Source organism: Ischnura elegans, chromosome 4, assembly GCF_921293095.1.
Source record: "Ischnura elegans chromosome 4, ioIscEleg1.1, whole genome shotgun sequence".
Taxonomy (NCBI): domain Eukaryota; kingdom Metazoa; phylum Arthropoda; class Insecta; order Odonata; family Coenagrionidae; genus Ischnura; species Ischnura elegans.
Genome location: NC_060249.1, coordinates 123,620,630 through 123,639,129, shown reverse-complemented (window position 1 = coordinate 123,639,129; position 18,500 = coordinate 123,620,630). Strand labels below are relative to the sequence as shown.

The following is an 18,500-nucleotide window of genomic DNA, read 5'->3' as shown; positions in this document are numbered from 1 at the left end:
TGCAGAGGAAACATTGCATATATATTGATTCTGGATGAACAACAAACAGTAGGCAAGGCCAAACCTTAAAGAGTACCACAAGGCACACATGAAAATAAATTACTGGTTTTGATCTATGCTGAGGCAAACAATCAGATGAACGTACATGCAATATCCAACCTAAAAGAAGTGATGGCATCAAATGGAGCAAATGAGTAAGATGCGAAAATAATGAAAAGATGCAGAGTGAGGCACAAAATAATTGCTTGCACAAAACAAACTATACCCTTCACAAAAGCCATGCACCAGAAATGGAAAATAGGAAGAGGAATACCAACCTTGAAAAGTCCTATGTCATTAATGAGCAGAGTGCTACCATATATTTTGTGATGAACTCTACCATTAAATAATTCAACGGGATATTTGACTTTGCTCAGTTTCCTCACAAATGAAACAATCGCCTACCAGAACTTATGAGGATGGTAGAAATATGGTTGATTATAGACGTTTACATCCTTGAGTGAACCACAGCCTGAACCCCAGTCCTTCCAGTTTAACATACACAGCATGGTTTACCTATGTATTTTGACAATATGGCTTGCCCAGGATCAGTACATCCTTCCCTCCATCATGGACTTTTCCTTACCCCTCAGCTGGAAGTACTTTGTTTCCTCAATATCTATTTCTGAAATTTTCCCTTTCCAATAAACTTCCCTATAAGAGCTTTTCTAAATAATATACTAAATGCAAAATTTGAATGAATGGGATAATGGTTGCCCTTTGGAACACTGTATGTAATGACCTCGATTGAAAAAAAATCCAAACTTTGTTGTTTTGTGGAGGTGTGTAAACGAATAAAAATAAATAAATGTGGTGTCATCAGTCATTCAAAACCAATTGGCCCCATTACCTAACCATCAACATTGATATCCATACCAAGCTATTCCCACGCCTCATTTTCAACTTCATTAAAAATTATTATTAGAAAGCAATAGCAAAAGTAGGCAACCTTGTCTAACTCAATCACCAATAATTACCCACCCAACTTATCAAACAGCCACCATTTATAATGCATTTTGTACCATCTATTAGCTGAAATCATCATCGACTCCTTTTTCACTGCAGCCCTCATAAATAATAATTAAATTTCTCACAAACTTTCATAAATGTCATGATCACATGAAAAAGTCTCTGTTCATTTAAAAAACAATAGGATATTGAAGACATCAACTACCTACATGTGCAGGAAACTATCAGAGGAATATTAAAAATGGGGCCTAGAAATAAATGCAAATAAAACACAACGTTTGAATGGTGGAGACGTAGTGTTAACGTAAGAGAGCAGTTAATTGACAGAAATACCATACAAAAAATCTCCCATTTCCAGTACATAATTAGGATTAGAGGTACAGACCAATGGAACCTCCAAATTAGAAATAGAGAATGATATATGCCAGAGCAAGAAAGCTATCGATATAGTGAACAACATAATATGGGGCAATGGTATTAGAAGAACGAAAAATGTATTTATGCATTTGGCTATTGTAGAAAGTTTTACACTTTATAGAAAAGAGACTTGGACCGTAAATGAAATAGAAAATAATTAACTACAAGCCACAGAAATGGACTCTTGGTGAAGAAAGAACATTCACTAGAAAGCCTAGAATAGACAGAATAAGAAATGAAGAAATAAGAAAGATCATGGATATAAAGACAGAGGCAGTGGAGAATCTTAAAGAAAAGAGATTACATAGGTATGGATACGTCCGAAGCTTGAAGGAATCCCAAAAGCTGTTTTCAAATGGATACCACAGAAAGTGGAACGAAAAGATAAGGACCAAAGAAGTATTAGTTGGATAAAGTTGAGGAAGGAAATGGATAAGAAAGGGTTAGACGTGGGAGATATATTTGAAATGAATGAATGAAGAATGGGGATTGGATGATGAACTTGTGAGAAAATATGAATTCCAGAAGATGGATATGTTGTTTGGTCAATGATAAATGCTGTGACATTAAATGCCCTATTTTAAAAAAATCAACACATACACATTTCTAATATTCACCCTTTTTATGAAGAAGCAAGCCTATTTAGTTCCAATGTTACCAACAATAAACACCATATTTGAACTATCCTGTATTAGCCTTCCATTCACTGTATCATATTCTGGGATAATAAATTATAATTTGGAGATGCATGTAATGTTTTTTTCACCAGGTCCATGAAGTTTCAGTTGCCGGTAACCAATTAACACTGAAACTACCATCAACATGGAAGGCAGCATGCTGTCACACCAGGGAAAATTACCTCCAGTCACAGCCATTATCAAACTCTACACACACACAGCTAAGCATGGGAAGAAGACTCGGGGCTGCACAGTTGGCTATCCTGCATCAGATTGGTGACGAGAGCTCGCAGAAGCCACATATGTACCAGGATTTTCAGCTCTGCGATGAGACAGTAGCACAAATTCATCACATAATTGAACAATGATTTAGGATCTCCCACTGAAGAAAAGGAAAGCAACGTAATCACCCATTGATGAGTCTTGCATTCTCATTGGTGTGTTAGGGGAGTCGCAGCCTACCCTAACACAGTTATCACACCACCCATGAGTGTGACAGCATGATGCACGCCAGTTGACTTCACGGGAGCTCTGTATCACTAGTTTTCAAGCATTGTAGAGCTGGGGTTCAATTATGCATCATGATTTTGGAACAGGTTTAGCAGTACCTGCCTCCTGGGCAACTTATGCGCAGTGAAACTGTGGAGCGTGGTGTCTGAAAATTTAGTATCCAACAACACATAATGGCTTTATGCTTACTTTTGAAGTACTTTCCCTGATCTCTGATCATGCCCTTGCAACTCATGTATGATTCTCAAGGAAAAAAGCACTTTAGATCATGAAACTCCTAAAATTTACTACGTATCAGGGGGCAAAAGGAATAATTCATAATTTTTTTGCACTTTTGATTTTGCAGAGTACAACGTTCAGGCGTGATTTGCTAACTTGCAGCACAGAAACCAACGGAGTGTACCTTCTGTTTCTGTAGGAAACATTTGTCAAGTTGTCCTACAAAAAGATCTCACAGACTTCTTACGTCACACCAAGCTGTACATTGTTCCTTGTTAAGGCTGCCAAGTATCATTCATTTTCCAGTTTTAACAAGAAAATAGGATGATAAAAATTTCAATTGATCACAATGAATGACTAACTGTAAATAGGTACAGAATTTGGTCAAAAGGTTTTTGTTCACTAATCAGTAATTAACATAATAATGGGGTGAAGAAAGCCTTGAAAAAAAATGTTTCGAAAAGTTTTTTTTCTTGAAAACAACTTATCATTGAATATATTCAGTTATATAAGTTTAAAATCAGGGATTTTTCATTCAGAAACAAAATAAATTTGTAGTAGGATACATTTCTGAGGTAAAGGGCACATGGAGTGCAGTGATTTAAGTGCAACAAGAAATTTTCAAGAGCATAAATAGGGAACCAGAGAGCATTAAACTGGAACAGCATATCGAAATGTAAATAGCATCAATGCAGAACAGCACTAAATAGAATTCCGTAAATCGGAGAGTGACACTAACATTCAGTAAGCAAGTGGCTTTTACTCAGAATTCTATGAAAATGTGATGAAATTTTTCTTCTTTTTCGATTTTGATGGCAAGCTGCCGTAATGCTGCTTGATTGGAAATTACACTTTTTAATGACTTTCGTTTTGTTCTCTATAATAAGCATATTAAATGCTTTTTAATAAATAAATTTTTCCATTTTCCTTTATTCCAGGAATATCATACATTGTGTTTGACGCATGTTTTAAATAGTAATAAAATAAAAATTAAAGAAGTGTAATCAGCAGCACTTTGAAATACCTTAAAATATCAAAATACTAATTGTAAGTCACTATCATCAAAAGTCAATGTTAAATACAGTCAATAGATAACCGATTGTCTCTCCTCACTATTTGATTTTTGAAATCAAAATTTATGATAAGATTATCTAATATTCCAGGTTCATAGCTGATTACACGGAAAATACCATTCAAACCCAAATTACTTAAAATTAATGCCTTTAAAAAAAATTGTATTCAAAAGAATAGGTCCAACAAATTTCTCCACATGACAGAAAATTTTCACATTGCAATATCAGTTTCCAAAGAATGAGGAATCATACAAAAAGAGTAACAATAAATGAGGAATAGCCACTAATACATTTTCACTGTGGCATGGTAGTTATGGGATAATTGGAAAGCTAATACTAAAATAAAGGTATACTAATGATAGTTCCAGAATGGAAATGGCTTGAGTAAGTATCTTGCACAGGATATAAAATTAGACTTAAAATCAGAAAGCAAAGGTCTCCTAAACATACAATTCATGAAAAGTTTTTTTTAACATCAGAGTGGAGAGAGTTCATCAGAAAACCGAAGTCTGTGGCTAGGGCTGCTCGCTGGAATGCAGGAGCGACCCCCAGCACTGTTTCCTTAAATTTAAAGTGCACAAATATAAACAATTGCATCAGCATCAACATCGAAATAAGCCTTACCTTTATAGTGTGGACATCACGGCCCTGGGAAGCCGCACCAATGGCCTTCTGGAACTCAATGGCATATTCAGGGGTGGTGATTGGCGGCTGAGGGAGGGGTGGGGCAAGCGAGCCTCCCCTCCCATCATCCCTCTCAAGGATGATGTCGTCCTCGTCGTCATCGTCTTCATCCCTCGGAGGTATCTGGAGCTGCAGGTGGGCCCCAGGGTGCTGCTTCGTCCCTCCATCTCGCTTATGGCCAACCCGTGGCTGCGAGACACCCATGCACATATGGAAGCACATTAAAGCCCATGCAGCAAACAGACAGACTGACACACATTGCAAGCACGTTCATTCACTCCAAGGCACTCACAAACACATACTCAATCTGTGTCAAACATCTGCAGGTATTTAACTCATCAATTGCAAACAAACACTCTCACCTGTATCAAATTAAGATTGTTTGTTTTGGCTATTTTTCCCAAATAGTAAACTTTTCTTGCAGACTCCTCACTTCACGATACAACTGATTACAATCTGCAGAATTTCCGATGATTAAACATACATTTCCATGCATAATAATATTTAATCAGATGAGGTTTGAAGGAAAAGAGTTGAAGTACTGTGGCCCTTGAGATTTCTCAATGATATGATAAAATCAGAAGACCTGATGACCAATGATGGTACTAGTGGAAAAGGAGATGATATTTCCTAATGTATGCAGGAAAAAAATACGATAAAAATATAACTGAATGATATAAGCAAGTGATGATTAAAATCCCTAAATTTACATACATACTAGTTGCCAGTGATCAACTCGGGATGTCTCTAGAGAAAGTAACGCTACAGCTATGAGTCACACAAATAAGTATTCTCCATTAATTTTCAACATAGACACAGATAAAATAGTGAGTAACGTCAAGAGATTGAAAGGATTAATAAGTGTGTGTTTTGAGAGAAATAATTATCATATTACATTGATCCTTTCACAAAACGAAATCAGAAAGCCCATGAAGATTCTATAAACAAAAAATAATATGAAAAGGATGGATATTAACATACAAAAGCAATTATGTCTGTGGAAAGAAGCGTGACAGTGATAACGATAATTGCCGCACAAAATATACAAGCTTTCATGGGTATTCTAGCGATTGAGGTGAGTTTAAATGGAGTGTTCGACAAATCACTCTCACTGTTCCCAACCCCGAAATAGAACATCCCTCTTCAATACCCAACAAGACCTAATCCACTTCATTCAGTCTTTGCAAGGGTTTTGCATTAGAAGATGATGAATTCCTCTACCTGGGAAGAAGAAACACCATCAATGAAAGAATCTACAAGTCGTGGTTGATAAACGTGGTTGACAAGTTGTGGTCGGGATGATGTCATAACAGAAGAAGGGATTTTGCCAAAATAAAAATCTCCTTAAAGCCAGAAATAAAACTGAGGAAGATTTCATAGAAAAATGAAACAAGGGGAGTTGTGAAACCAAATTTATTTAACCCTTTCGCTGCTGCTCAATCTCCGAAAACCTACCCCTCACATGCAGCGAAACTGCTGACTGCATGGCAGGGAGGAAGAATAGGTGCGTTCATAGCATCCTGCTGTGCGAACATAAAAGGTACGTTCACAGCAGTGAAATGGTTAATTTAGAAATGTAGCACGTTCCAGCCGGAATTCAAAATCAAAGCAGTCTTTGACTAAAAATTTGAGATTATCACTCTCAAATACCATCTCAAAATACAAAACTTTTCCTTGAGCTCGCCACTATTGCTGCAATATTGCGCTAATTTTCCCAGCCTTCTCAGTAGCTATCCTAGACCTCTTGACTTTCAGCTGTGCCAAATATTGTGCCAGTGACTGCCCCATCTTCTCACTCCCTTTCTGAACTCAAACAAAAACCTCACCTGGCCCCTCAAACCAGCCATGCTCTGCACACTCAACTCCTATTTTCACCTTTCATCTGCATTTCTGACGAATCTCCCTCACCAGTGTCTAATTTCCATGATGGCCATAAATATATACCATTGCTTTTTAACCAGTGATTAATAAATTAATGCGTGAGGGTGAGTGGTGGCTATTGGGTACAATCCATGTAAAAATGTATCTCAGAACATAAAGAAGGGTGTGCGAAGAAAATGGGTTAGCAGGAAATTAAAAAATGAGAAAAATCAAAGGGGTACCTAAATCGTCAAAATATCAGTTTGAAAATTTTTAAATGGTTATAAACAGTGTAATACTGTTTAAATTCCAGAAAACAATCCTTTAATAATCTTTTGCAAACCAAGACCATTAAAATGAGACATAGCATGCTTTTATGACTTCCTTATTTCAGGAGATATGACATGTAATGTGAAGACACTTTCGTGTAACTTTAGTTTTTCAACATTGCAATATCCTTTAAACTGTAGCACACATTAAAAAGAACTTCAATGTTTTCGTTTTCTAATCAAACGAAGGCGATTTGCCAAATTTGGCAGAAATCGGTGATCAAAGGTGCAAACACCTGGTTGAATTTGGGTGGATCACTTACATTCCCAAAACTGAGAAGCTTCATCGTGCAGGATTACCCAGGATGCTCTAGTAGAGCATTAAGTTTTTTTACGATTCAGAAATTTTTCTCCCATAGGAAAAAAACTAGTAAATAACTATGTACTCAAAAAACTCCCTTAGTTATTAAATGTTCAAAATAGACAAGAAAAAAATGGACACTATCCGAATGCAAGTATTTTCCAACAATATGAGGTTCTCACAATAAAGACAATACCCAAGTACAACCTAACAATTGATGGTGCCTCAGAAAACTTTCATAACACATATTGGAGGTCTCACTATATGTACATTATAATGCATTTACACGGTAAACATCAGGTGGTTCAGAGATTGGCTAAGGAAAGATAAACATATTGAGACAAAATAACTCATCCAAAATATAACTTGACCACACACAAGATGTCTTCCAGAAAAGCAAAAAATGAAGTCCTAACACAAAAATTTTAGTGGTGGCAAAAATCAAAAATTCAGCATTGAAACCAAATGGTGTGTCACAAGGTATCAGTGCTCAACTACTATGACACTACAAATAAACAAGATCACAAGACAAGATGCAAACAACACCAACAAAAAACAACACACACACCGATTCCTTATCCACTGCACAGAACTAGGGTTATCAAGCTGGAGCCTAGCAAAAAGGACAGTGGGACAGTGAGGGAAAATGGGAAATATTTTGCCTATCAACAGAGTAACACACAGCAACAATTTCTTTCCTCAGAGACACATACAAACAGCCATTTCCGGAAGAGAGATTGCGACAACATAAGTGCCTATATTCTTTCGCAACATTCATTCAACCAGAGCTGAGCAAAGTACATTTCAAAGGTACTTTGCATGCAAAACGAGAAAGACCAAAAACTTGCATTTCAGGTAATCTTCACAATCATAATTTGTAAATGCTTTCTTAAATTCAAAAATTATATACCTTTGCACCATGTAATTCAATTTTTTCTGTTATAATAATAATAATATATTTATTGATCATTCAGCCAACAATAATGTGGAATAGAATTCGTCAACTGTACTATACTACACAGTTCAAAAGGCAAAATAATCAAGCCAATAAGTTGATCCTTATAAAAACATCATTAATGTAAAGCAATCTTATACATATAAATTGACATTTAAAACCCATAAAATAAAACCATTCATAAAAAACAAATACACCCATTCATGGTCATAAAACGCTATACAATACAACATCAAAATATCATGTCAGACGAGTTAGATTTGAAAAATTCATCGATGCTATAAAATTGGGTGCCATTGAAGCCACCTTTACTTGCCCCTTTAGAAATTTTAATTAATTGAGCCTCCTTAGATAATGTATTGAACATTTTTAAGCCTGCCACATTGAAATTCTCCTTTGTCTTTTAATTTCTACCTACTGGAACATAAACTCTATCTTTGTGTTGAGTGTCATGACTGTGATTATCTCCTGTTATTGGGAAGGTTGACAGATTTCTTTTTACAATGGAAAGTACTTCCAGGGCATAGGAGTTCACTGTCAATATATTTGTTTGAATGAAATGAGGCTTGCAATGTTCTTCCTTATTTCGGTCTATGAGAGCCCTAATGGCTTTTTTTTTTTTTTATAAAAGTCCAATTTGTCCTCATTAATAATAACTTCACCAGATTAAGGCTTCAACTGGTGGAAGTTAGACATATTTAAATCTTCGAAGAAGGGGGTAAGATCGTAGCACTTTTCGACAAGATTTTTTAATGCGTACAACACGTTTCGGCTCACTGAGCCATAATCTGGTAGAGTTTGGCCTGACCCTTTGGACCCCCTTCCTCATTAATAATAAAAGTCACTACCTCTATAGCCATACTGACAACTGAATATTTTCCCTTAAGTCCTTCATCAATGAGAAGAATGATTTCCTTTCTATCCTTGCCTGTTAGTGTCTCTAATATGTTATTATTTATTACCCAATTCCCATTGACATGTTCTCAGTATCTACACTAACAGCATCAACAGGAACTGGAAGGCTAGCCATCAAAAAGACTTGGAACCCTACATCAAAGAAAGGTAGGAAAACACACCAAGAGAGCTGTCAATCAGCAACAACCGAGGCATAGAGCTAAATAAAATCCGACCTGACTGGAAAACATCTCTTAAGTTGGCACCACATGATCACCTTTGAGTAATCAATGGTTGAACGTCAAACCTGGTACCCCAAGTGCACCATGGAGAGATAGGCTGCTAGCTAGAAGGGAGCATTCACACCACAATTTTAAGTATGTAACCAAAAAAATCACAAAGCATTTATTTTTTAGGAGTTTACTGGAATTTGAGAATATGTATTGTGATGGTCCAACGCCATCACATCTTTTTAATTTTTTTATCCGTACTCTTGAGAGCCAATCGTAGAAGGTCATTTTGGCAAGAGGGGTTTATTTTTTTCCTGATCTTTGTCAAAAATACATGTAAAAATAACAGGGTTTATTTTTATTTTGTGTTATGAAGTGCACAATAAGTGCAGTGATGTGATGTGCAGTCCGAGTTCGAAATACCCGCTAAAAAAGGAAATGAATATCGAAAGTGCAGACGACAGTGTGTGTGGTGCATTCTGGGAGGCAATGCTCCCAATATAAGGCTTTCCCAGAGGATAGAAAGGGAGGATTGAGGATTAGAAAGTGAAAATTTTGGGAAGGAGAGAGCGACCCGAGTGTGATCGAAGTAGTCGCAATAGGGAGTCCGCCGTCGGTGTGGAGCTGGGAAGGAAAGGCACGAGAACGCGACCAAAGGAAGCAGCGAGTTGAACCTGCAAAACAGTGGTGTGCCAGGCAATATTTGAGTGCGGAATTCGTCGTCTCATTGACCCGCCGTCCAACGCTCAAGGTTCCTGCAGGATCCATTCCTCGCTCAACAAAAACATCGTAAGAATTCTCGTCGACACATGTTCCAAAAGTTCCCACAGTTTCATTTACCATTGACTCCCTACATATTCCTTTGAATTGCAAACTCTCGTAACTTACCTCAGTGTTTTTGCTCTCCCTTTTGTCATTAAATCCTCAGAAATAGAAGACAAAGACAATGACTTTAAAAGAAATTATCCATTTCAGAAATTGTGTTAATCACGGGCAGTCAGTTGGGATGATGTCATGCGCCCTGCCTGCAATCTTGTTTTCCTATCATTTTTTTGTGTGTATTTGAAGGTGACGCCATGTATGTTTTTGAAGGGTTCATTATTTCATCTATTAAAAGTGACGGCGTGGGTTCTGGAAGGTTAATCATTTTTCCGTGTATTTGAAGGTGACGCCGTGTGTGTTTTGGAGGGTTATTTTGTTCTGTCATTTTATTTATTAAATATGTTGTAAAAATGACGTATTTCGTATATCTTGCCAAAGTCTTCGAAACATCCCTCATCCGATCGCTTCTCAGAGTAACGATGGGGAACCAAAACCGTGCCCTTATTTCATTGAGGCAACAAAAGTCTGGTTGTGGAGGGGCATCAATCGCTCTTCGACCGTACGGTGTCATCGTCCGTCACGGCCAAGCGGCATTACCTTTATTTAGTGGGACCCCGACTCACCCTCCCCGGTTAAATCCCGTGGGGAAGGTAAATTGGCTCGAACCAAAGAGAGGGAGGGGGGTGGATTGGGACCACTACAGTTTTTAGATACATATTTTTAATCAGCATGTAAGGTGATCTAAATCAGTTATCAATTTTTGAGCTGATAAATACATTCCACATTATGTACTATGACTCATATAATATCAAAATACAAGGAGTTTCCAGTAATTAAGTATCATTTTGTTCTAACACCGCCACAGTGTTGCTGTCATTGCTTAAAGTACCTGCACAGGTCTCCCTCGTTTGTTGGCAAAACATTACACCTTTTGGTGGTTTCTTCCAATCCATCTTCCTATCAGTGTGCATTTAAAATGCTTAAGACAATTCCTTAACCTAACAGCTGTGAGATTCATTCTGTGATTTGGTTTTTTAACACATGGAGCAAACAGCAGGTAAATTGCCAAATTCAAGAAGTCTTGCACGAAAACGCAATGAATGACGCACTGGTTAGAAAATGGGTACAATTTAGAATGAAGGGAATGAAATACTAAAGAATGTCCACGATGAATCTTGGAGAGGCTGGCCTTCTGTTGTCAATGATGATTTTGTATGGTGATTCTCAGAGAAAAACTTTGAGGACAGAAACACTACCATGACAAAGTATTTTGATAATATTATGTACATAAAAAAATATCAGTATCGGCAATCTGCATACCACGCAAGCTCCCTGGATCAGATTTCAGGCTATTTCCCAGGATTTAGCATATAGTTTATTTGTGTACTATGTACTTCCAGAAATACCAATACATATTCACGAAATTTAATGAATTCACCGAAAAACCCCATCAACACATTCTCTGCCACAGACTTTTAGATGAATTTGCGCCGACGTGTTATTCTTTTTCCCTTCATTTTAAAACGTCATGTAAGTGGCGCCGAAGTAGCTGCGACTGACGGCGTGCTATGAGCGGCCGAAAGAAAGGTTAATTCTTCGGTCATAATGATCGAAACGGCGTGAAGACAAAGTACATGTTTCGGTCATTATGACCGAAGCTGTGCTGAACGTGTTAAGCAAGTTTCACCTACTTGTTAATCAGCTAAAACTTTGCGTACAAATATGAAAAATAATGAGAACTAATCTCTTCTTTTATTGTTAAATGTGGCACCCATTAGCATGAGACAATATAGATAAGCCAAGACAGGATAACACATATCACAAGGAATCCTCACCAATTCATACCAATGTAATTATTTTGCTCCTTTTTCCAATCCTCAAAAGCCTTCAATCAATGAAACACTGAAGTTATCCCATTCTTGTGCCCTAATCATGTGCCCCAAACATGAAATTGCATCAACAGCCAAGCTGAATGGCTCTAGTAGGTAGACTTCTTACACATGAAGTTATCACTCCCAGTAAATTGGGATAAGGCAGTTGAGCTTCTTTTTTTTCGAACAACAACACAGTAATAGCATGGCATAATAGATAAAAAAGAACCACTAATTAGAATTCCAATGTTATCAAAACTTATTACATGAACTTTCTCCTCCTAGTCAAACTAAAAATACATAAAAATGGAGTTAAACACATTTCACACACAAGCATATTAAAAGCAACATGAAAAAAGTACAAAATATAACACTTTGATCACAGAGATGAACACTTTTTCCTCACAGTCAACACAAGGGTAATTACCATTGGTTACTACAGGGCCCAAGGAAAAAGAAGTCACCTAAGGGGAGGGAGACAAGAATGGGAAATATCAATGAAAGAACACAACGCACCTGAGGGGACGAGACATTCTCTCCAGAGGAGGAGCTGTTTGAGAGGGTGGCCACAGGAACCCTCTGGTCCTCAAATTCAAATCCTCCCGTGCTAATCACATTTGAGCGGCCAGTGCCCACTCCTCCACTCTCTCGGCCACCGACGTCATATATATCAGCCGATGATGGAGGGGAAGGGGGCAAGCTTAAAACAAGCTCACCAGCTGGAGATATCTCAAAGTCTGCAGGGAGTATTGATGGGTGGTGTTGGAGTTGTTGGTTCAACTCGCAAAGGGAATCCTGAAATTAATTAGATAAAAATTCATGTTCCCTTGCCTTCTGTAAACTTAGTCCCTTCAAAATTCTTTTGGTCTCCATTTTAGCATCACTTATTTAACATATTGAGACCAGGATGTGCCCTGTCTCCCCTAAGTTTTTGTTTACATCAAGAGAGCTGTGAATGAAATCAAAGGAAAGGCATCAGTTGTCAATACGCTGGGAAAAAAGAATTAGCATGCTGCCATTGGCTGTCATAGCTGAAACTGAGAATGATTTGAAGAAGGATCTGATAAATATGGAAGTACAATGAACATAAATCTATAGGCAGAGAATTGACAAAGAGAAAACTAAGATATTGGTATGCACCATCAGAGAGGAGATTAGGTCTATGTATCATTAAACTAGGAAAGCATAAGTTTTTATAGTTTCCAATGAGATCAGTAAATGGTCACAGGATATCTTTTTAATTATCAACCCTAACAAAAGCAAATTAATGCACTTTAAAACTAGTGGCCCACCATCTGAGAACATTATTGTACGTCTGAATAGGAAACTTATTGAGCAGGTAGATGATTGTAAATTCCTAGGAATATCTCTGGATTACAAAATGTCCTGGAAATAGCATTTTACATACATCAGCGGCAAACTCAGTTCCACATGTTACTTACTAAGGTGGCTCAGTTCCACTGTGGAAAGTAAAACTTTGCTAAATCTATATTATATTGACTTCTATTCTCATGACAATGTAATTTTTTGGGGATCAACTCACCATTTTATCAAAACCTTTCGTTTACAAAAACCTGCCATGAGAATCATTGCACATCAAGGTTACAAATCTCCCAGCAGACCAATATTTAATGACATGCTTATCCTCACGATTCCGTGTGTATATATGTATATTGTTTACTATTATGTATGTTAAGAACAACCTAAAAAATTATACTTTGAATAATAATGTACATAGTCATTATACAAAATCTCATAGTGATATGCATACATCATAATTTTGTACGAACAAATGTTGCTAAAAGGGGTCCCAGAAAAATGGGCATAAAACTTTTGAATAATTTTCCTGCTGATCTTAAAAATGCCAATGACGATATTTTGTTTAAAAATAAGTTGAAAAAACTCTTATTGAGAAAAATGTATTATTCAGTTGAGGAATATCTAGATGATGCTCTTTAACACTTTACTGTAAATATGTGTATAGGGTAATATACTGTTTGTTATGCTAGTATCTATGTGTATATATTGTATGACTTGGCGTGCCTTATATCTGGGAAATTATTTAATGTATAAGATCGCTGGGCAAATAAAATAATAATAATAAGCTTGAAGAGGAGAAAAGTTTTTATTACCTAGGACATCAAATACCGTATAAGCACGTGTAAGAGGCGCACCTTTTTTCCCAGATATTGCAGCCGAAAATGGGGGTGCGCCTCTTACACAAACTTCTTATCTTCCCAACATCCCCTTCGCCGGTCGCAAGTCCAAGGGGAACTGAGTGGCCTTTGTTTTCAGCGTGAGTCAGTCATCTGAAACCCTGGGTCAAAATCAAGCGGCAGGCAGGGGAGTTTCTCCCTTAGTGACGTATTTTTAAAATGCTCCTGTTTGCTTTTCTTGTAAGCATCGCGCCGTCACGTTGGTACCCCAGAGGTGAACATTGAAAAGATCGCGCGGGGTGATTCGCTCTGTAGCGCGCCCTAAATTTATTGCCACGAGTGGGCATCCCGCGGCATTTATACTGCATATAGTAATATTGGTGTCAAAACCTGCGGTTGAAAAAATTCGAACGAGTGTGCTCATTGTTGGACTTAATGGTGGATAGAAGAAATCGGAAATGCTTATAAGTGAAGAGCGCTGAAGGAGAGGTCGAGGGGAAGAGGGCTCCCTCCCCTCCGTATTTAAAGCTACGAGCGGAGGAGCAAGGGAAGAACACGTCCGATCCTGCATGTGACGTCGTTGCCTTTAAAGCGAAGGGGCGAAGGCGCAGCAATGAGATATACGCAGTTTGCATTGCCTGAGTTTCCAGTCCATCTCGTCTTGTTTGAATGCGCTTATGCTACGCTTGTTTCTTCCGAAATTGTGCTGTTTGGACTATGTTGAATATTAGTAGCCTTATTTTAGCTATAAATCTTTGTGTCAATCAATTAGAGCTCAAAAAACTTAAATGCTGTAAGATATACGTCGCGTTAGGTCTAACTCTTTTTAGAACCTCATGCGTGACATACAATTGCTGAAAGATATCGAGATATCTTCGAGCTCAGAAGGTGACTCACGTAGCATTTGACCTCCAGAAACTCGGGGAATTGAACCTGGTAGACCGAAAAAGGTCAGTTGGCGGAATGGGGTAGGGATGAAACACGTTTCCATTGTTCCCCTGCAACTTGATATTTTCCTGTGGAGTCTCGGAAAGGAAAAAAACGGCAGAGGCATTAGCTGATGGAGAGCCGAGTTTAGTTCCGTTAGGCCCCTTGCACACACAAAATCAAAACGTCAAACGATACGTTGCTAAGTTTTTGAGCCGGCGTCGGCGATCCACAGTGACAATAGCCGGCAGCTAACCGGCATTTTGCCGGTGCCGGCGTGTGGTCGGTACATGTGCAAGCTCCAATGCTCTCCCATTGTTCACTATTGGAATGTGGACGGCCGATATTTTACCGGCCGTCCAAAATCGGTGCGTGTGCAAGGGGCCTTAAATCTACGACGTGGTTATTATCCTACGGCGCTGAGATTGCCCCGATTGTTGTTCAATCTCTTGGGAAAGCTCATGCCATTTGCCTGTCGTGTTTTGCCTTAAAATTTTCCACGGCTGCAATTCTATTGCAATACTCCTGCGTGAGCTTTTAAACAAAATTGTTCGTGAGTAGGACAAGCAACGTAGAGCGATGGCGTATGCAAAGAGAGGATCGGAACTCTTTCTACTCCCTCTTATGCCGCCGCAGTTATCAAAATTTCCTCTTTCAAATAGTACTGAAAGAGGACATTTCGATAACTGTCGAAATTCCAGGCATACGTCTGCAACACCGCACGATAGGATAAAAAAATGTCGCAATTTTTTTTTTCTTTATAGCTTCGATCCTCAAAATAAGGGTGCGCCTCTTACACACGCTTATACGGTAACAGTGACGGACGAAGCAAAAATAAATAGTCAGTAGAAAAGCCCAAGTGAAGAGGGGATTTTACAAAAAGAAGAATTTACTTACAGCTGAGAATACAACCACAGAAGTAGGTAAATAATTCAGAATATGCTATATATTAAGCATATTTCTGAATGGAAGTGAGTCTAGGATCTTGATAGCATCAGAGAAGTCAAGAGTGGAATCATTCAAAATGTGGTGCTACAAAAATGATGAAGGACATATAGATCCCCTGAGTAAGCAATGAAGAAATGCAGAGAAGAGTGGGGGAAAAGAGAAGTCTTCTAAATACCCTAAAAAGACGGGAATATTTAGTTAGCCACTTCCATGACGCCTGATGAAAAAAATGTCAAACGGCAGGTTGACAGGAAGAGGGGCCAAATAAGTTACATAGAACAGGTTATTACGGATTTAAAAGAGAAAAAATGTCATAAGTCTAGCGGAATGGAGAGCTGTATCAAACCAATCTTAGGATTGTCGTCTTAAGGTGGTTATGATTTAAAGTAGATTTTAAAAATCCAGGAAAAATTGCTATTGAATCCACAGAACATGTTCAGGAACTAATGATGATATAAGAACACACAAAATTTGAAATTTTTTCACAATCTAATCAAACTGACACCAACCTTGGTAATTCAACGGATAGCCATCCTTCTCCCGATGAAAGAATGACGGTTGTCTGTTGAAACCAAGGTCAGTGAAAGCTTGATATAAGTGTTGGAAAATTACAAAAGTTTGTGTGTTCTTCCATCAACATGATACAAAGAAAAGATTAATTGGCCAGGTGATTACTTCTGAACGAAATTCTTTCAGCAACAAAATTTGGTAGAATAAGGATCCAAATGGTTTGGCACACGCTGTCAGGAAGCATATGTCCAAGCAGAAAATGCATACATAATCTGCACTCAATGTCTAGTTACATGGCATATCACCATAAAAAAATCATCATTCAACCACCCAACTTGTGGAAATGCATGAACAGAAAACTGAAACTCTTCTAATTTGGTTCATGCATTGATCATGTATCCACACATTATGTTAAATGTGTTAATGTACTGTGTAACCAGATTTTCAATGTATAAAGAACTTAACATGCAGGAAGGAGAGGACAGTGGCTAAAGGGCACCAATAAAAAGACTAAGATAAGTTTTTGAGGGAAAAGTAAACGGCAATACATTTATCATAGTCCTTCCCAGAAGCAAATTATAAGTGCGACTTATTTAGAATGCTGAATTTCATATCACTTTTAGTTCCATGGCTACTAACTTGGCAGCTACTCAGGCTTGTAAATGTGTTCAATCTCAAAATGATAATAAGTATTGTTAAATAGTATCAATCAATCCATCTTAATAGTAAATATTCTGAAATGAATTAAAATTAAAAAGGTATTGCCACTAAAAGATGTCATACTTAAATTCAAGCGCTTTATCATTCTGTACTCATAATACTGAGACCATAAGTCATACAGATATAGGTATACCAATGCAAGTGCATACGTATTAACTACAACATTTATTTTATTCAAGAATTAACACAACATTCAAATCTAATACCAAATAAGAATCAAAGAGGCTAGGCGAAAGTCCAAGGAAATTAATTCCAGTAATGCAGAACTTCACCACGGGTAATACTAAAAGACACGTATTTTATCACTGCAGTCAATAGCATGGAGTCCCCAATTTTTGCGTGCTCCTACAATTACATAAAGCCACCTGCCGAGAGCCCCAACAAAAATAGCCAAATCAACCTGGGCGATCTAAGTTCAAAACCAACTTATACTATTCACAACAAAAAAGAATTTTTCTTAAAAAAACTAAAAATATGAATACGATTCATTGCGTTTTGATATCTAGGCGTGCATGAAGGGCCAGCTTCTATCCTCGAGTAATGAGAAGATCCCATAAGGCTAATTTGAAAAATTATGATTTCATAATACCGTACCCATGATAACACTAGAAACTTTAGAGAATTAAGAAACCAGAGACAAGACTAGACCATAACTCATGACAAGCAGCAAATATTTATGCTCACCTGTATAGTTACTATTCCCCTGAGGACAGGATTTTCCAAAACAGAAATCAGTAAATTTAAGTCACTGCTTGTTTGAGACTCGAGCTTGACATCTTCGCTAGCATGAATAGAGTGTTGAATATGCTCAAGCAATTGCAGTGCAGTTGATATGTCTGAAATGAGTTAGAGGAAATTAAAAATTAGACATATGTAAGTCAAACATTAATTAGTACTCCCAATCAATTGAAGGTTACCTCCACTTAAAGGCATCGTTTTAGAAATGGCATATAGTGTTATAGCTGCCCTCAGGAAACTTTCATCGAGCTTGAGAATTACCGAAGGTTAGTGATAAACTTAAGATTGAAATATACACATATCCTGTCTCCAGCAAACACGTCAAATATCCCACAGAAAAAATAAAACGACGAAAGTCTTCAATCTGGAAATTGTAATAACTTGAATGATTTCAAATGAAACGTGAAATTGGTCGCTAAATACTAACAGCGACCAACGACCACATCAATACATAGCAATTCAAGCCACTATCCCATATTATCCATTACGCCCAAACTCCATTCTTGACCGTCGCCCCGTCGCGCTGAACCATGAAGGAATTCGGGAAGGGGAGCAACAGTGAAAGCTGCGACTTGGTCGAATGTCAGCTCCATCTACTGCACCTACATTTTTTTAAGCTGCCAGCAGAGTCCTCTGGATTGTTGATAATAC

At 37.7% G+C, this 18,500-nt stretch overlaps 1 protein-coding gene across 1 annotated transcript in view; it reads right to left on the bottom strand.

Annotated features, from left to right (window-relative positions):
• The window catches only part of LOC124158010 (patj homolog), a 142,693-nt gene extending 124,310 nt beyond the window's left edge, over positions 1–18,383 (bottom strand). The window contains exons 1-4 of the mRNA XM_046533154.1: positions 18,029–18,383; positions 17,796–17,947; positions 12,367–12,645; positions 4,529–4,777 (exon numbers count right to left, since the gene is read on the bottom strand). Of these exons, the coding sequence (XP_046389110.1) occupies positions 4,529–4,777; positions 12,367–12,645; positions 17,796–17,947; positions 18,029–18,044 (696 nt within the window). The 5' untranslated portion in view covers positions 18,045–18,383. The remainder of the gene's footprint in view (positions 1–4,528; positions 4,778–12,366; positions 12,646–17,795; positions 17,948–18,028) is intronic.
• Positions 18,384–18,500: the final 117 nt, after the last annotated feature.